Source organism: Oncorhynchus tshawytscha, linkage group LG22 (genome assembly GCF_018296145.1).
Source record: "Oncorhynchus tshawytscha isolate Ot180627B linkage group LG22, Otsh_v2.0, whole genome shotgun sequence".
Lineage (NCBI taxonomy): Eukaryota > Metazoa > Chordata > Actinopteri > Salmoniformes > Salmonidae > Oncorhynchus > Oncorhynchus tshawytscha.
In genome coordinates, this window is record NC_056450.1 from 21518332 (window position 1) to 21539055 (window position 20724).

At 43.1% G+C, this 20724-nt stretch overlaps 2 protein-coding genes across 2 annotated transcripts; both read left to right on the forward strand.

Annotated features, from left to right (window-relative positions):
• Positions 1–5077: 5077 nt before the first annotated feature.
• Positions 5078–11426, forward strand: LOC121840448 (myelin transcription factor 1-like; the record flags this gene model as incomplete). Its single annotated transcript, XM_042303922.1, has 7 exons — positions 5078–5845; positions 9166–9260; positions 9398–9452; positions 9666–9696; positions 9950–10012; positions 10530–10768; positions 10942–11426. Coding segments are annotated over exons 3-7 (873 nt in total), but the record flags the coding sequence as incomplete, so codon positions are not given.
• Positions 11427–11465: 39 nt separating this feature from the next.
• Positions 11466–20578, forward strand: LOC112222065 (myelin transcription factor 1-like). The gene is made up of 16 exons (XM_024384644.2): positions 11466–12006; positions 12118–12237; positions 12355–12445; positions 12551–12676; positions 12889–13103; positions 15231–15439; positions 15784–16002; positions 16319–16473; positions 16695–16757; positions 17572–17634; positions 17750–17833; positions 18000–18224; positions 18522–18613; positions 18863–18966; positions 19123–19266; positions 19407–20578. The coding sequence occupies exons 1-16, from the start codon at positions 11514–11516 to the stop codon at positions 19548–19550; spliced, it is 2547 nt and encodes an 848-aa protein (XP_024240412.2). The 5' UTR covers positions 11466–11513; the 3' UTR covers positions 19551–20578.
• Positions 20579–20724: the final 146 nt, after the last annotated feature.

Here is a 20724-nt window from a genome sequence, read left to right on the forward strand (position 1 = left end):
GTGTGGCTGCCCATCGTGACACTTCTTCTCTGGGAGAGGTGTCCTGTTTCCCTGTGACCTCCATAGAATAGAGTGAAAAGTTGGTCATCATCAGAAAACATTTTCATACATTATTGTATAACAAATAAGTAAATCATTCATTAATACATTTCCTAAATTTGTGCAGGTCTAAACACCAAAATGTCTCCAGCCATTATAATGCTACATGAAAACATTGTCTGCAATATTGTTTTCTTTATTGTATTGTCTATTTTAGATGTGTGTGTGAAACAGATGTAGGAACATGCATGGGGAAACAGCTTAATAACCTTGTGGCCGGTTTTGAAGTACTGTTTAAAAGATGTTAACAATGTGTTAATGTAAGCAGATTGACTTAATTAAGTTTTTTTTTTCATTTGTAACAATTTCATAATCAATATTTTACAAATCGCAATTGCAAGGGGCTTTGCTTCTCTGGATGACAGCCATAGAAAGCAGGCCAGCAGCTGCTTATAATGTCACACAATTTATATCTTAGTGCATAAGTATGGGGGAGTCCTACATCCCCTCACCCTTCATACATTATCTATATACCATGAAGGTTATTTGCATACAGATGCCAACTCAGCCTGGCTAGTTGGATGAGAAAGGGGGGGGGGCAATTCACCCAGTCCTTTGGCTCTGCGCCATGGCGACAGGAATGTGGAATTAAAATTACCATGGATACTTCGGAGTGTGGGCCGGTACTAATTCATCTTTGAAAATGTCTAATCTAACAGTCATATTGGCTGGGCTTCAGCAGTCTGCAGGTAGATTTGATATTTTTCTGGCTTTCTTTTTGAATGAGGGGGAATGGTGGCCACTGTATTGCCGGAGGCAAGGTGATGAAACAAAAATAGTCTGGAGACTAGAAAGTGAGTGTGCTTAATTATGGGGGGGGCTGGGTTGGGTTGGAGGGAGGGAGGGAGGGTGTATGAGGGCAGGTGGCATGAACATCTAGAGTAGAAGGCAAATTGTCTTATTGGGAGGGGTGTGGTGGGGGGTCTATTGAGAAGTTGAGGGATGAATGAAAAAAGAGGACTATTGGCACGTTGTCATATTCACTCCACCAAAACAAGTGAACCTATACTTTTCGACATCTGCTGAGCTTATTCGGCAAGGCATGGCAGAATACTATCCACACAGTACTAAAACTTTGAGCACAAACCAATTGGTGAACACTCCTCTTGATTGCGTTTCTCTAACAACTCCAAATATGTCCTCAATATTTTGGTATTTTATGTGTGATGCATTTTTACAAATAGAACATTTTTATGAAATGATTATCTGAAGTTCGGTTTGTGTTTACCACACCATACCTTTTTAAGCTATCCCTTTTTGTAACTTCAGTCTTACAACTTTGAGTCACTTCATAGATCGCTGTACACAAACAATTCCAGAAAAAATTAATTGAAAATACTGAAATGTGTCTTTTTTTGTAATTGAGCTTCAAATAATTATTGAAATGATCCAGGGATGTTGATGCAGTCGATCTTTTCACACTAACTTTAGACAGACTAGAGTGATATTACACTGAAGAGTGACAGCTGTGGCTAAGAGCCTTTTTTTCACTATTCACACACAAACACACACACGCAGACACACACACACACACACATATACACAGAGTCCTCATTAAGCAGCCAATGGCCTGGAAATCATCCCGCTGGCTCCTCCCCAAAGTGTGAGCAGCCTTTGTTATTATAATCAGGCTCTTAGTGTGCAGGGGCAGGGGGTACGTGTGTGTGCGTGTGTGCAGTGCAGCAAGACTTGGCCATCCGTCAGTATGCCTCCTCACAGCTCCCATCCGTAGGCCCATACAGCATCAGATTTTAAAAAACAACTACTGATGCAAACACAACAAAATACAGTTTATTTTGATGAAAACCATGTGAAAAACACCAAATCAAAAAAAGTACATTTCAAGGTAATCATAATCAGGTCTCAACCATACGTCTCAACTCTCAAAAGTTTGAGCCTGCAGAATACCTTTACGACAACCAGAAGCGCTGTCAGAAAGGTGGGGGGGCTGCAGCCTGCGGTCATCAATATCTGCAGGCCATCTGTCATAGGGGTCTATGGAGGCGCACAGTCTCCACTCACAGGACGAGAAGGACATATGGTGAACCATAAAGTTACAGAGCACCATTCACAGGGAGAGGAGAAGGGCCAGACTAACAGAGACACAGGGACATTCAGACAGACAGACAGACAGACAGACAGACAGACAGACAGACAGACAGACAGACAGACAGACAGACAGACAGACAGACAGACAGACAGACAGACAGACAGACAGACAGACAGACAGACAGACAGACAGACAGACAGACAGACAGACAGACAGACAGACAGACAGACAGTGAGTGAGTGAGTGGAGAGAGTTGAACACAATAAGAGAATGGGAAGCAAGTAAGAGAGAGAGATGGCATTTGTAGATGACAGGCATGCTACAGTGTGTCAAATGGTAAGCATGTGTCTGAGAAACGTCCTTCATTGATTTGTAACTAACTGATTGATAGACCTGTCAAGCCTTGACTAGAACTCAGTGATCGGGGTTTGGCATCCCTTTCTGACAGAACACAACCTTACTGTAGCATGTTGCTGTACTATAGCACAACAAATGTGGTGTAATAGCCTGAAAGAAGAACATAATTACACTGAAATTAAGGGTATAGGCTATCTGAGTTTTCAGTAGCCTATGAGTAGGCATACTAGGCCTATAACTTGCTTCCACACAATTGCTATGTTATAACCACTTTATTGCATGCTATTCTATAAAGTGCTACTAACATAATTGTATTGACTAAATTCATCTGATTGTGCATTTGTACACACTACTTCAGTATTATATAATTCGTTTCATTACATATTATGGGAAATTGGTAGGGTATGCCTTCCCTTCACCTGCTGATAAGATTCTGAGGGAGGTATTCTAAGAAATGAAAGCTTCCTTTCAGAGACACTTTGAAAGCTCAAGCATCTTTGAGGAGTTGCAATGAGAGAGCCGGGAAAAAGTTGAATTTCACTTGTGACTTACTAGGGATACCGCGACCCCTTTGTGTTCCCATTCAAATGCATTGTTTTGGAACGCTAAGAGTGTGCGGCGCTCTCATTGGCTGTTTTTGGAAACAATAAAAGGACCGGTGGCCTCTGATTGGTTCAAATCGACAGCTGCCCAATAATACCCCCCTTCCCGACTCGTAAGTTTCTCTACCCAACTTTGCTTAGTATGAAGTAAAGTTGATGTGTTTGGAAGCGGTGTGCAAGGGGAAAAGTCACAGCAAAGATGAAGATGAAGCTGTGTAAAACTTTTTTAGGTGAGTCACCTATTTATCATCTGTTTCTCGCTTTCTCTTCAGCAAGCAATGTGTTGACGGCTAACTGAACTATGGTTAGGAGCAGGTGTGACGATCTACGCATCTGTCACTTTTTAGACGGTTAGGATAGGCCTTGCCTGCTCTTCTGTAGTAGCCTAAAATTGCATGTTCTCTATTCAAAGTAATTTAAAAACACAGTAGCCTATTCATTGTAAAGAAAGTATAAGTATTTGCATTGGCTTTTGTGATGAGAAAGAAGCATCTTCCACCCACTACAAAACACTCACAGGTGGCGTCAACATTTTTTAAACATACTAGAATTATGTTAATGTGACTTCTTCGTATTTCATGAACAAAAACTCATCAACTCTATTTACACAATGTCTAAATTTAACCCAAAATGTACGGAAGCTATAAGCTTGTCGACAACCTATAAAAAAGGTTGATTTGTAGACTGTGCCCAGTTGCTGCATTTTCTGGGCCTTTTATAACCGTTCAGCTGTTTATGAAAAGTTTTTTAGTATATGGCCGAATATATATTAACAGAAAAACAATGTTGAATCCTAACCACACAAGGCCCTTTGTGCTGACCAAAGATTTCCTGAACTCACACTCTGTTCAGACACTTTGTTAGACAAAGGAAAGTTTTGTCCCCTCAGGGATTAGTGGCTCTTAACTCTGTATAGGAGACGTCAGGCTGCAGGCGTATTAAACATTTTTGTGCGGGGTGGGGGAGTCTGTCAGATTGGTCCATCTGTTTTTGGGGAGTCGAGAGAGCAGCCTACCCTCTCGTCGGTCACCCACCATGTAATATTTATACAGCATGTCCCAGTCATAGCAGATCCGACGCTGATTGTATTCCAGAGCAGGGCTGTCCATCTGCACTGGGGCTTTAAAACGTGACTGAGATGGGGGAGAAAATGGCCCCAGCTGGTAACCGAAGAGGAGTTGAGACTTTAAATATGCAAAACTCTTTTGAAGTTTCTCCAGCTTTAACAGTGCCAAAATGTTGATAATTCTTTCACCATATTTACAACCGGACGTTTGAGGTGTTTAAACTAGGCCTACTAGGGTACTTTATATGCCCACCAAGTAAAAGCATTTATTTACACGCATTCAAAAGTGTATACTACTATAAAACTACTAATAGCATATTCGTTTTGTTTATTGATTGGTTTTCCAAATGTGTATAGGTATAGGCTTCATGATTTGTGATTAGACCTAGATTATGGTCATAACCTATATATTCATGGTTATATTAGCATTCATTAGCCTACTCTATTTAAACAATACATTGTTCTAAGGTAGATTTTTTTATGTAACATTATTTGATTTTCATCAAAACAAAATCAGTAGAGATCAAATATAGGCAAAGATACTTATTGTGCTCCCGAGTGTCGCAGCGGTCTGTATCTCAGCGCTAGAGGGGTCACTACAGACCGACTGGTTCGATTCCAGGCTGTATCACAACCGGCCATGATTGGGAGTCCCATAGGGCGGCGCACAATTGGGCTAGCGTCGTTCGGGGTAGGCCGTAATTGTATATTAGAATTTGTTCTAAACTGACTTGCCTGGTTAAATAAAGACTGTAGGGTTACTACTACATTGTCCAGAGGCGCTCAGGCTGTAGGTCTAATCATATTTTGCGGAGAAAAACTAGTTCCCTCTGAGAGGGCTTTTTTTTTGCCTTGACACCAATGTTTCAGTTTTTGTGCTACGAAGACATTGCCTGTAACAGACACCATGCAATCGATAGTTTTTTTCTTCAAAAAAATCCATCGGTATTTAAGTTAACTTTGAAGGAATTTAAATCGGTGTGAATTGGAAAATTGTTTATACTTAGCTCTGAGAGTAGTTACCACATCTAAAAGGACCAACGTTACAGTATGTTTATGGACCGCCGTTTTAGCAGAGCGCTCTAGCTACTGTCCATGGTGCTGAAACTAAGGCACGCACCACCCCGGCTACTGAAATCTTCAAAATATTTTTACGGTGCTTAGATTTACCTTGATACTGATGCTGATGGAGGGTGTAGACTACAACAAATTATGATTGATGCTGCAGCATGATAACTGATCTAAAAAAAATACCGGAGTACCCGAAGCCACCTCTTAGATTGTGGGCTTTGCTATGTTGTGGGCTTTGCTATGGTGATGTCAGAGCATGGGGGGAGGGGTGAACAATGACCCATGAGCGAAAGGTAAGGCAATATTACGTAGGCCTGTTCTCGCTGACAAAGGCAAATGAAGCCATGTTTTTTTGCTTATGGATTTTGGAGTAGGCTATTCTACATTTAAAGTTGGAGTAATGCCGCTTTTGTAAACTGAAGACTGGTGGAAGAGCACTGAGCTCCGGATTATGTTTGATGTCTCTAACGGTCAATGAAAGAGTTGCGGGGATATTGTGGAGGTAGTATTCAACGCTGAGAAGAAGTTGTTGAAATAGGATTCAGGAGGCCCGCCTTACCTACTTGAAAACAACGAAGCAACCAGAGCCATTCAATAATGGTATATATAATCATATTATGGTTTCAAATTCTGTAGTATAGTTAAATGCGTGTGTTCCTCAAATGTATTTGAAATCAGATTGTAAACATATGTATTATCTTTTCGCGAACATCCATTGCTGTTGGTTTCTATCGCCTAATGGATGTCCCGGTCTTAATTCTTAAAGATGCATTCTCTTTAGGATGCTAATTCATATAGAACATAATTGTATCTTATTTCACACAACCTTCAGTACTATAGATTTATGGCATGAACAAACAGAACACACAGTTCTGTTTTGGTAATCCAAAAGTAATCCAAACGGCCAGAGAATGTCATTTCGGACGAATGACGAACTCTTTTGATAGTCCCCTTTAAAAAAAATGTTGATCGTTTTGATATGAGTTTCAGATAAGCTATATTGTTCACAGTTTGTAAAAACATTAATGTGAGATTTGTATCGGACTTCGTGTTGCTTAGGGTTTCTGAAACTTCGAGAAAAGAGGCATATAAGACCTAATGTTGATAAGTTTGAAAGCTGCAGGCCTATTGTGTGGCATTGTACATAGCCATGTAATTGTATTTTATGGTTTATCCTTTCTTTCCATCACGAAGAGCCTATAAAAAAGTAGACTACCGGGGTGATAATATAAAATAATATTTGAACCACTAGGCATATTTGTTTCGGTTTAGGGTTCTATTGTTAAAGTCATTTTGTGTTTTTGCAATCCGGAGAGGCATATGCCTTTATACGTGCAATGTAGCCTACTTTTCTTGTTCTTATCTCGTGTATGTTTCTTGTCTTTATATGTCTGTGTGTGGATGTTCAATCGATGATCAAGGCCTAAACCGGCATGTTATTTGGTTACAAAGTGGCTTTGCAATGGGCCTACTGCTGCTTTGCCTGTGCTATTTGCCTGTGCTTTCCTACTTGGCTCGCAGGGGGTCGTGTTTGTAGTCAATGACTGTATAAATGTGTCAGTAGGAAACTGGGGGAGGTGGAGCTACATATCCGAGAGCCGATGATCATGTGCCCCTCAAATGTCACCATCTCCCGGGGCTATGTGCGCTAAGAGTGCCATTACAACGACCTTATTATTATAATAGCACTAGAAAAACACACCCAAACTTGATATTTGAAGGCTCTCTCTCACTAAAGCAAGACCGATTAACTTGAAGACGTTGTGTCATAGCGGAGTGTGTGAGGTCGTGTTAGCAGCACCATGGACAGCACCGTGGTGTTTTTGTGCAAGGCCGATAAACAAAGCCACGAAGCCATTTTCTTTCTCTTTAAACACATATTCATAAATAATTTAAATGTATTCAAATGTGTCCTACTCTAGGCCTTTAGGTCTAATTCCATTATGTGCAAGAGAGATGAAAAATAGGCTAACATGGTCGAGGAGGAGGCTTTGGGTAGGCTAGTTGCATTTCTGTTGTAAATGCAGTTTAATATTTTAGTATATACTGATTAACTGTCTGGTTCATTAAAGTCTATTCCTCAAACAATATAATCACCACTGGTTATAACGTCCAACTATATAGGCCAAGTAGGCCTAATCATAGGGATGCCTAAAATGCTATATGATACATATTTTTTTGCACATTGCTGCATGTTTAACGCAACATGATCTTGGAACAGTGTAATGTCATTGATTTAACAGTGCTAGTGATAGCACATGGGCAGGCCTTCTGTACTTTTCGGCCTACTGTATTGTTCTCTTATATTTCTCTGGGAGAATCCCAACCACACAGCCCTATTGTGTATGGGGAGCTTGTTGTGTTTGCAATAACAGTCATGGTTATTTATCACCCTGTTATCAACCATCCACCGTTTTTACCTGTAGCTCTGTCCAGATTGAACATGTGATGATTTTCTAGGGGTGCCCTTCAAGGATCGTTTTGTGTTTAATCTTTTTAGAACATTTGTACACAAATAATAAGAACAACGAATAAGAACACCAACAATTAATATTACATTATGTCATGGAATGAAATTGCCATACACGGAAAAAATAAAGCATGTCACACAGTATCCCTAATAGGTTAGGAAGGAAGGTTAGGTTAGGAAGTCACCACTATAGGCCTGTCTAAGTATGTACACAATATATACAAAAGTATGTGGATACCCTTCAAATGAGTGGATTCTTCTATTTCAGCCACACCGGTTGCTGACAGGTGTATAAAATCTAGCACACAGCCATGCAATCTCCATAGACAAACACTGGCAGTAGAATGGCCTTACTGAGGAGCTCAGTGACTTTCAATGTGGCATCGTCATAGGATGCCACCTTTCTAACAAGTCAGTTCGCCAAATATCTGCCCTGCTATAGCTTCCCCGGTCAACTATAAGTGCTGTTATTGTGAAGTGGAAACATCTAGGAGCAACAACGGCTCAGCCACGAAGTGGTAGGCCACACAAGCTCACTGAATGGGACCACCGAGCGCTGAAGCGTGAAGCGCTTAAAATCCTCTTGTCCTCTGTTGCAACACTCACTATCTTGTTCCAAACTTCCTCTGGAAGCAACGTCAGCACAATAATTGTTTGTCAGGAGCTTCATGAAATGGGTTTCCATGGCCGAGCAGCCGCACATAAGCCTAAGATCACTATGCTCAATGCCAATCATCGGCTGGAGTGCGGTAAAGCTTGCCGCCATTGGACTCTGGAGCAGTGGAAATGCATTCTCTGGAGTGATTAATCACGCTTCACCTTCTGGCTGTCCAGTGGACAAATCTTGGTTTGGTGGAGAGAACGCTACCTGCCCGAATGCATAGTGCCAACTGTAAAGTTTGGTGGAAGAGGAATAATCGTCTGGGGCTTTTTTTTCATATTTCATAGTTCAGGCTAGGCCACTTATTTCCAAGAAAGGGAAATCTTAATGCTACACCATACAATGACATTCTAGACAATTCTATGCTTCCAACTTTGTGACAACAGTTTGGGGAAGGCCCTTTCCTGTTTCAGCATGACAATGACCCCATGCACAAAGCGAGGTCAATACAGAAATGGTTTGTCGAGATCAGTGTGGAAGAACTTGACTGGCCTGCACAGAGCCCTGACCTCAACCCCATTGAACACCTTTGGAATGAATTGGAACACCGACTGCAAGCCAAGCCTAATTGCCCAACATCAGTGCCCGACCTCACTAATGCTTTTGTGGCTGAATGGAAACAAGTCCTCACAGCAATGTTCCAATATCCAGGCCTCTGTGCGGCCCTCCATTGAATTTCGAAATCCCGATGGGCCTCTCGAGCCAAAAGGTTTGCCCAACCCTGATGTATGCTGTATGCTGTTGTTGTATAACCTTGACTGTGTGTCCTATGTCTCTCCTCTCCAATAGAACATGAGTTCAGAGGGCAGCTGCTGAACCAGAGGTGGACGCGAGGAGACAGAATAAGCAGATTCTGTGAGACCAAGAGGAGCCTTCGAATCAAAGTGAGAAGCTGTGTGTGTGTGTGTGTGTGTGTGTGTGTGTGTGTGTGTGTGTGTGTGTGTGTGTGTGTGTGTGTGTGTGAAAAAGAGAAAGAGAGACAGATAGTAAGTGCAGTGTCATGACACTCTGTGTGTTTCAGATGAGTCAGGACACAGCAGAAACGAGAACCCGGACCCGCTCAAAAGGCATCAGAGGTGAGCTGGGGCCAAACACACATGCACGTACAGTAGGCACGCACGCAGCCACCGCACGCAGCCACTGCACGCAGCCACCGCACGCAGCCACCGCACGCAGCCACCGCACGCAGCCACACATTCACACACACTAATTGAAACGGCTTCCTTTGTCGTGTATTTAGGATAAGTGTGTGTCTTATGATGTTGTCTCTCTGTCTTTTTATTCCCCAGTACCCGTTGAACTCGTGGGAGCAGAGTTAAGGTGAGAGAATAGGGTTTTTTCTGCTACTGTATTGAATCCAGCCACACAGTTGTCTTATTACTGTATACATGTAGTCCTGAAAAATACAATATGGCTTTAGACTGGTTGGGTGCACTAAAACCAGAGCATGCAGAGATTCAGAGCAAATAAACTAGGCTGGTGATGAACTGAAAAGCACATACAAAGTTTGAACGTATTCATTGTGCAAAATGAATAAAACAAATGTTTGTTTTCTGTTTGTATCACTAAGTAGCTGCCCCACCCCCGGGTGCGATGGTTCAGGCCATGTCATTGGGAGATATTCACGACACAGAAGGTATGATATACTAACTAGACTAACCACCACCAACTCTTAGCTCTCAAGTTCCTCTGCTAACACAGTTTTTTTTAAATACAAATACTATTAAATTGAGAAAAAGCTCCATTAAAAATACCACATATAGTGGTATTAAGGGTAATTCGTTCTCCAGTTCTCCAGTGATTTTTTAACTTTACCTGTTGAAAAACAATATCACATGTATAAATACAGTACATACACTAAAGGGTAAAAAAATATGTTTTGAGCAAAATAGTGTTTTTTAGACAACTGCAAACTTCAAGGAGTAGGGCATTGGTCTGATGGTGACTTTGTGATGTCATCGGCCACCCTCCTTGCTCAAGGAACAGTAGAGAACCAAAGAGGAAAGGCTCCTCCCCCCACTTGCACCATGTCATGAGGATACCTGGACCATCTATTGAGATGTGCCTTTTGTTAAGTAAATCAGGTGTTAAATGAGATGAAAAGGAGACTGGAGTAAGACTTTAACACCCATCTCCTCACCTTGCACCCATAGCATTCTTGGATGCCCAATAGTGAAGAAGAGGAAACTTGTGGAGACAGAGGCAGAAGAGAATCAACCCGCCCCCAAGAAAAAGACCCTGCCGCTGAAGTTGGCCATGGACGAGGGCTTCAACACAGCAGACAGTGACGCTGCCAGTGAGGCAGAGCATAAGGAGGGGGAGGAGTCAGAGGAGGAGGAGCAGAAAGAGAAGGAAAATAGCAAAATGCCAAACCCAGCCATGTCCATGAAAGGTGAGTCAAGAGAAGACCAGAATCCAAGGAATATATCACATTTATCATGGATTGCTATTGGCTATTGCAGTGGTACAGATTGATAATGATACTAAAGTAAGTATTGATGGAAAGACAAATACAGGGAGAGCTCATTATTTAGCAATAACCTATCAACTCTGCACTGTACACAGCCGATTGCTCACAGATGATACCCGAAGACACCGAAAAAGAGACGTCGGTCGAGTCCGACACCATAGCTGCACCTGAAGCAGGGACTTCGCAGAAGGACACAGCCACCACAACCCAACAGCAAGCTTCCACAGAGGCAGAAGCAGAGGCAGAGGCAGACAGACACAAAGAGGAGGTGCAAGTAGTGGCAGAGATACAGGCCGCTGAGGAGGAGGATGAGGAAGATGAGGATACAGTTGATGCACACAGAACAATAGAGCATCCCATAGGCGACAATGAAACAGGGAGAGCAGAGAGTGAGGAGAAGCAAAAGGAGGAGGTAGGAGAGGAGGAGGAGGAGGAAGGAGGGGAGGAAGAGAAAGAGGAGGAGAGGCAATTTGTGAGTCAGGAGATCTCAGATCACCAGTATTCCAGTGGCGACTATAGCAGGCATCTGGCAAAAGAGGAGGGAGATGAGGAAGAAGAGAAGAAGGGTGAGGAAAAGGAGGAGGAGGAGGAAGAGAAGGAGGAGGTGGAAGAGGAGGAAGAGGAGGTAGAGGAAGAAAAGGAGGAAGAGGAGGATGAGGTGGTCTACATGGAGCCTGCCATCCCTCTTTCCCCTAGTACTCCTGCTCAGGAATGTGAGGATACAGAAGTGGCAGCGGGGGAGGTAAAGATTGGTTCCCCGTTGACTGAAGAGGAGGAAGAGGAGGAGGAAGAAGAGGAGGAGGAAGAAGAGGAGGAGGAAACAGAAGCAGGGGAGGTGGAAGAAGAGGACCACGACTCTCACAAAGCCCCACCTACCACAGTGGTCATTGAGATACGATCTGAGGAAGAGGAGGGGGAAGAGGAGGAGGAAGATGACTGTCTCTCACAGGGTTCGGGTGTGACAGATGACTCAGAGACCTGGGATATGACCCGGGGGAACTTGGGACTGCTGGAGCAAGCCATCGCCCTGAAGGCCGAGCAGGTGAGAGGGCCGCACGTCGACCAACAGTCTCCAGAGCACCAGCACTACCACAGCCCCGACGACAGGGCCAGCAAAGCCATGGACCAAGCCATGCGACACAGAGGACACCACAGCAAAGGTAGGACAGTTTATGCTTTATCAGGATATCTTTTAACCCGCCATAGAATCAGAATCATGTTCCAATTGTTAGGGATTTTGCTCACTCAACATCTCTCCCCTTCCTATCCAGAAAAGAAGGAGGTGAAATGCCCTACCCCTGGGTGTGATGGGACGGGCCATGTGACTGGGCTGTACCCCCACCACCGCAGCCTCTCTGGGTGCCCTCACAAAGATAGGATCCCACCTGAGAGTGAGTACTAGCAGAGCACTAACACTCTAATACCAAAGTTCTAACAGCGAAACATTACACGTACTCCTTTGAACAATTGACACACATTCTTATATCTCTCTGTCTATCTCTCCCTAGTACTGGCCATGCATGAGAACGTGCTGAAGTGTCCAACTCCAGGATGCATAGGCCAGGGTCACGTAAACAGCAATCGCAACACACACCGCAGGTATTATACTGTCCAACAATTACAACCTGACATTGGCCTTCTATTTCCGGTGGAATTCTATGAGAAAATGTATACATTTTCACTATCTCTCTTTGTCCCTCTCAGTCTTTCCGGTTGTCCCATAGCAGCTGCAGAGAAACTCTCCAAGGGAGGCCATGTCACCCCCAGTCACCCCCAGCCTTCAGTCAGCGAGCCCCCAACTGGGAGCCCCCATTCAGACAGAGTTCTCCGGTGAGCCCTATCTGGTCCTCCCTTTCTCCATATCTCCACTTACGACAATAGCTGTCCATCTGATGCATTTTACTAATCTTTTACCCCTTCTCTTATACAAAATGTTCTGACTGTTTTACCACCTCTGTCTCTTACCTTTCACCTCCTCTCTCTCTCTCTCTCTCTCTCTCTCTCTCTCTCTCTCTCTCTCTCTCTCTCTCTCTCTCTCACAGACCAATGTGTTTTGTGAAGCAGCTGGAGATCCCTCAGTATGGCTACAGACCCAACATGGTGCCTGCCACACCCCGTGCCAACCTGGCCAAAGAGCTGGAGAAATATTCCAAGGTCTCCTTCGACTATGCAAGCTTCGACGTCCAGGTGTTTGGGAAGCCTTTGCTGGTTCCAAAGATACCCACCACCAGTCAAACCTCACCCAAAGCCTTCAAATGTAAGATGATCTTGGCATTTGTTGAATTTCTGTTGGAAACCAAAATGACATCGTTTTTTCTACTCTGTAAGCATTCTATGGACAAGGTATCACAGCCATTCATACTCTGGTTTGTTTCCCTGGCACTGTTTCCACATTCTTATTCAAGTCATGAGACTGATATTAGCATTTATTATATTTTATTTGTTTTATTTTTAAAAGTCTATATACAGCATGTGCAAATGAGGTAGGATAAGGGAGGTAAGGCAATAAATAGGCCATGGTGGCGAAGTGATTACAATATAGCAATTAAACACTGGAATGGTAGAATGTGCAGAAGATGAATGTGCAAGTAGAGATACTGGGGTGCAAAGGAGCAAGATAAATAAATAAATACAGTATGGGGATGAGGTAGTTGGATGGGCTATTTACAGATGGGCTAGGTACAGGTGCAGTGATCTGTGAGCTGCTCTGACAGCTGGTGCTTAAAGCTAGTGAGGGAGATAAGAGTCTCCAACTTCAGTGATTTTTGCAGTTCGTTCCAGTCATTGGCAGCAGAGAACTGGAAGGAGAGGCAGCCAAAGGAGGAATTGACTATGGGGTGACCAGTGAGATATACCTGCTGGAGCACGTGCTACGAGCGGGTGCTGCTATGGTGACCAGTGAGCTGAGATAAGGCGGGGTTTTACCTAGCAGAGACTTGTAGATGTCTTGGAGCCAGTGGGTTTGGCGACGAGTATGAAGCGAGGGCCAGCCAACGAGAGCGTACAGCTCGCAGTGGTGGGTAGTATATGGGGCATTGGTGACAAAACGGATGGCACTGTGATATTTGCTGAGTAGAGTGTTGGAGGCTATTTTGTAAATGACATCGCCGAAGTCAAGGATCGGTAGGATGGTCCTTTTTACAAGGGTATGTTTGGCAGCGTGAGTGAAGGAGGCTTTGCTGCGAAATACGAAGCCGATTCTAGATTTAATTTTGGATTGGAGATGTTTAATGTGAGTCTGGAAGGAGCGTTTACAGTTTAACCAGACACCTAGGTATTTGTAGTTGTCCACATATTCTAAGTCAGAACCGTCCAGAGTAGTGATGCTGGATGGGCGGGCAGGTGCGGGCAGCGATCGGTTGAAGAGCATGATTTAGTTTTACTTGCATTTAAGAGCAGTTGGAGGCCACGGAAGGAGTGTTGTATGGCATTGAAGCTCGTCTGGAGGTTAGTTAACACAGTGTCCAAAGAAGGGCCAGATGTATACAGAATGGTGTCGTCTGCGTAGAGGTGGATCAGAGAATCACCAGCAGCAAGAGCGACATCATTGGTGTATACAGAGAAGAGAGTCGGCCCGAGAATTGAACCCTGTGGCACCCCCATAGAGACTGTCAGAGGTCCGGAGAACAGGCCCCCGATTTGACACACTGAACTCTATCAGAGAAGTAGTTGGTGAACCAGGCGAGGCAATCATTTGAGAATCCAAGGCTGTTGTATCTGCCAATAAGAATGTTGTAATCGACAGAGTCGAAAGCTTTAGCCAGGTCAATGAATACGGCTGCACAGTAATGTCTCTTATCGATGGCGGTTATGATATCGTTTAGGACCTTGAGCGTGGCTGAGGTGCTCCCGTGACCAGCTCTGAAACCAGATTGCATAGCGGAGAAGGTACGGTGGGATTCAAAATGGTTGGTAATCTGTTTGAAGATCTTAGAAAGGCAGGGTAGGATAGATATAGGTCTGTAGCTGTTTGGGTGTAGAGTATCTCCCCCAATTGATTTTGAAGCTCAACAAAGTCACGTATAGATGAGTTGAACATGATGCATGAAAAATGCAAACATAAGTCTCATGACTTCCTTAAACGTTAGCATGTGAAAACAGTGCCAGGGAAACTAAACTATGGCATTTATTGCTGTCTTACCTTGCCCATAGATTGCTTACAGGGTAAGGAAATGAATGTCATTTTGTAATTTGGGTGAACTGTCCCTTTAACTAACAAAACATAACTTTTTCGTTTCACATCAGTATTCATGAGAGAAATTGGTTGGTAGTCTAGGATCACGACCCTGCTGGTTATAGGAGAACTGTAATGGCGGCTTGGTGCGTGTTATACTGTGAAGGTAAATTCTAATTTGCACACACCCACCCTCTCTCTCCTCTACAGCTAAACCATTCCCTAAGGCCACGTCCCCGGGCCATAGCTTCTCGGGAGGATATGCAAAGAGCAGCTCCTCCTCGTCCTCCAGTGGCTACGATTACACCCATGATGCCGAGGCTGCTCACATGGCTGCCACTGCCATTCTGAACCTGTCCACACGCTGCTGGGAGAGTCCAGAGAAACTTTGCACCAAACAGCAGGACCCAGCTGGCAAGGTAGGCCTCTCTGCTACCCAGCTCAGCCCAGCCTAGCCTGTTTGTGGTTGACTTTATAAAGAATATATTCTTCCCTCTTGAAATTATTTATTAGACACACTGCATTACTACCCACACGCACACACACACGCACCTATACACACACACACCTATACACACACACACACACACACACACACACACACACACACACACACACACACACACACACACACACACACACACACACACACACACACACACACACACACACACACACACACACACACACACACACACACACACACACACACACACACACACACACACACACACACACACTAACATAGTCCTTGTACCTTCAGGACATAGATATTGAAGTGGATGAGAATGGGACACTGGACCTGAGCATGAAGAAGCCCATCAAGATGGAAGGGATGCAATCACCAGACCCCTGCTCTTCCTCCTCCTCGCAGCACCCGGGAGACGTTCCCTCGTCCCAGGGCCACCTACAGGAGGAGTTGGAGGGGCCTCTGGACTTCACTAAGCCAAACTGTCCCAAAGAGAAGGAGGAGCAGGATGAGGTAACTGCTTTATGCCAAGTCTGTGATGAACACCAAACCATTGGAATTATGATAATGTAATAGTCTTGAGAGAGGTTAGTGTGTGTTCTAGCCTCAGCTTCCAGTGATACACGAGAATTGGAAATATGGCAAGGTGAGACTTGTGTGATTATGTTCTGATTGCATGATTTTTTTATACTGGAGCTGTCATCTTTGCCAGATGTACTTTGTAAAATACCTTTTTTCCTTAATGGGACATCCTGGTTTGAATAAAGGGTGGATTAAATGATAAACTATAATCTCCATCCTTACCTGTGTTTGTTTGACCTTCTGCCAGATGGACTATGTGGCCCACTCCTACACCTCCTCTGATGCAGAAGATGATGACATCACCCAGGAGAGCATGGAGGACAGGAAGTACCCAGGCGAGGTCACCACGTCCAGCTTCAAGGTCCAGTTCTCACCCAAAGACTGCAAAAAAGAGGTTCTACTGTAAGAATCCTCTAAAATAACTTCAATCCAGCATTCATAACAACGTTATAAGTTTAAAAAAACTACATTTTAATTATCTATGTCTCTCTACCTAGTACTCTAATATCAAGGCTGACACATCACCATTATATAGAATTCAGTTCAAAGTAGTACTGCCATCCAACCTCATGTTTTTGAACGAATTCATGAATGAATTTCGAATCATTCCCAATTATCTCCAGATGTCCCACCCCAGGTTGTGATGGCAGTGGGCACATCACTGGAAACTACGCTTCACATCGGAGGTATGACACAGCCCTACTCCCCTGCATTACAACCAATGCAGTCGGTAGCGCTGATTCACATTGTACGTCTTACAGCTGCATTCATAGTGTTTTTCAGGCACTGACACTGAATGTCAACTAATCTACACATCTGTATAAAAAATCGTGAACTTTCAATAATTACTATACTCTATTGCTCTTATCATGTGCTACTATGAGTCCTGTAAACAATATTCATTGTTATGATTGTGATCGAGATCTTTCCTTTATTCTGCCCTTATTAAATGACTACACAATATACTCTGTCTATATATATATTTTCCATATCTTCTAGTCTGTCAGGCTGTCCTCTTGCTGATAAGTCTCTTCGGACCCTCATGGCTGCCCACTCTGCTGAACTGAAGTATGTCTGTGCTTGTATTACCCCTTCCTTCCTTCTTTCTGACCCAGGCATGTGTGCAGGCAATGGTTCCAGTTCAGCTCCAACACACCTAAAAACTTAATTGTTGTCTGACATCAAGGATTTTAATTAGGTGTGTTAGTGCTGGGCTGGAATAAAAACCTTCACACACTGCGGACCTCCTTGACCAGAGTTTCCTATCCCTGTTCTAACCCTATTTTATACTAACATGACTGAACCCTTTGTATTGTCACTACAATGTGCGGGGATGTGTTTTCCCTCTGCTGCGATCTGTAGCAAACAAATTCTATCCCATAGAGAAAGTGTTAGCTACTTTTATGACAAAGCGCTTTCATATCATCTCTACATTTGCAACAAATATGAATATCACATGCAGTGCTATGCTGACCTGACTTCTCTCTGGTTGACTCCCAGGTGTCCGACCCCTGAATGCGATGGATCAGGTCACATCACTGGAAACTACGCCTCCCATAGAAGGTATGCACAGATCATTTATTGCTTTTGTTTAAAAAAAAATGTAATCCTAGAAAATCCAACTGGAGGATAATCTAAAAAAGGACTTTATTCAAATTTCTCTCTACGTCTCTGTCAGTTTGTCTGGATGCCCCCGTGCTAAGAAAGGTGCCATCAAGACAACACCCACCAAGGATGACAAGGAAGACCCTGAGCTTTTAAGGTTGGTCCACGACAAACCATTCCTTTTCTTTACCATCCACACAACAGACCACCCTTTATTCGGGCCTCGAGTTTTCAAACTATTACTGATTGCTTTCCTCTGTCTCTCTCTTTCTATCCTTTCCCCTCTCCTTCCCTGTCGTCCCTGGCTTTCCCCCCTCCATTAGTCGATGCCCGGTGCCCGGCTGTGACAGCCTGGGCCACATCAGTGGGAAGTATGCCACCCACCGTAGTGCCTATGGGTGCCCGCTGGCAGCGCGGCGTCAGAAGGAGGGGCTCCTCAACGGTTCTCCTTTCTCCTGGAAGGCCTTCAAGACGGAGGGCCCCACCTGTCCCACCCCCGGCTGTGATGGATCAGGACACGCCAACGGCAGCTTCCTCACACACCGCAGGTATTACACTCAATCAAATTCAATTGTTTTTTGGCGGGGTTCGTGCAAACACTTTACACAAAGCTGGGCCTAAACCTGAAATATAATTAACCTATTATAGGTTATTATTGAGTTTGTTTATTTTATGATTTCATTTAATTTGATAGATTTTTACATCTAGTCAGGTTTTTAAAGCACAGCAAAACATACTGGACAAAAAACTGATTGGCATATTAAAATGAACTAAACTAACTGGCGCTATTCTAGCAGTGCTCCATCACTAGCCTCATCTCTCTTTTCCTCTTCTGTTGCTCCTAGTCTCTCTGGTTGTCCCAGAGCCTCCGCTAATAAGAAGAGAAGCAGGTTCCCTGGAGACGAGTACATTACAGCAAAGTTCAAGGCCAGCGATGGTAAGTCTGGGGATATACACTACCTTAAATGTTTCATCTGGCAGTTTATGCATAACAGGGAAAATCGTCATTTCCACTTAACTCAAATTTTCACTTAGTCATGCATTGATTTCAGTGGAAGTTAGGATTTGTCCCAACATTATGAGTGGGTCAAGTCAACAATACATCAGTAAAACGGGATGATCTTCAATTATGTTTGACTGTTTCTAGTTGTTTTATTGGTTGTTACTGGTTGCTTAATTTCCCCAGTTCTGGATAATGATGAAGATATCAAGCAGCTGAACAAAGAGATTGGGGAACTGAGTGAGTCCAACTCAGAGATGGAGGATGATATGATGAACCTGCACACACAGGTGAGTCCGACACTTGTTAACAATACCCACTAAATACTGTCCCGACCATACATTCCTAATTCAATTCAAAATCAAAAACAGATTGTATAAAAAGTGTTTCTGACTGGTTTGTGGCTGACTGAAGAACTGTGGTTGATTGGTGGTTCTTTGCTCCAGATCTCATCCATGGAGAAGAACCTGAAGAGTATGGAGGAGGAAAACAAGCAGATCGAGGAGAGGAACGATGCCCTGTACATGGAGCTGTCTGGCCTGAGCCAAGCTCTGATCCGCAGCCTGTCCAACATCCGGCTGCCACACATGGTGAGTTACACATAGGGATGGATCACTCAGAGCATGCATGCACTCACGCACACCCACATACTCTCCACAAATGCAACGGCACTCGCTTACAAATTAACGCATACAACTTGTCTTTAAAGCGTTACTTGTGTTTACTTCAGCAGGAACCTATGTCGGACCAGAACTTCGATAATTACGTGGACACCTTGACCCATATGTTCTCCAATAAAGATTGCTACCAAAACCCGGAGAACCGCGCTCTGTTGGAGTCCATCAACCAAGCAGTAAAAGGCATCGAAGTGTAGTCTCTAAAAGTGTGGTGAGACATAATGGAACATACGAAAGGGAGGTAGAAGAGGGTAGAGGAGGCAAGGTGACATGGTGTCTGGGTATACACAGCCCAACAACCATAAATAATCATCCCTTGCTTTTGGAATATATACTTGGTTTTTCTCTTATTTGTTTTGGAGAAAATATGTTGTCCATTTCATGTTGCTCCCCTCCCTGTTTGCATGAAGGTTAACAGGATCAATGGACACACAAGTGTTTTTTGTGCGCATTGAAGTAAACTGTGTTGGTGTGGGTGTTTGGGAACCTTACGAGGGGTATAATAAAAAAAGACATCCACTTTAATTGTACAGAACAGACTAAGAATGCAGTATACTGGCTCCAATACCCCATCATAACATACGCTCCAAAATAGTGTACTTGTGTTCCAACCCTATTGAGTAATGTTGATAGTATTTATGGGCATAGATATTGCACTTCCAGGAATAGTTTGTGGTTTCATTATTATTGTTGTGTGTGAATATGAGTCTGTTTAATATATTATTTATTCATGTTGTGTTAATTTAGCTTATTTATTCAGCATTTATTTATTGACTTATTTATTTTTACAAAAAAAATGACACTGAAGACATTTTTAAACAGCAACTGAGAGGACTTGTTTATCCTCTGCATTGTTGAAAAAGAGGAAATATTTTAAAATATCAACTATAAATTGTTTTATATATCTTATTTATTTGAAATACTGGGATCTTTTTTAAGTGCAAATATTTTGTAACCGACAAGTTTTGATAATTTTTTAAAGAGTTAGATTTTTGTTTATATCATTTATTTTATTTCCATAAAGTATTTTGAGACACCTTTGCAATGAACTAGGAAAAATAGGATGAACGTATTTAATATTTATTTGATAATGAAGAACAAAGTGAATGGAGATGTTGATGTATATTTATTTTGTATTGTCTATGTCACGTGTTAGTGATGATGGCTGTGTATGGATTAGTCTTTGCCCATATGTTGATTTTGAAATAAAGGAAAACCTGTGCTAACATAACTAAGCATCATGGAATATTTCATGATGAATTATAATTATGCGTAATTATTGTGAAAGTGCATGAATATTATTTATGGCTAGAGATATTTTGTTGATGTCCCTTCAGAACCTAGAAATGGCAGTGGATATCAGCAAACAAC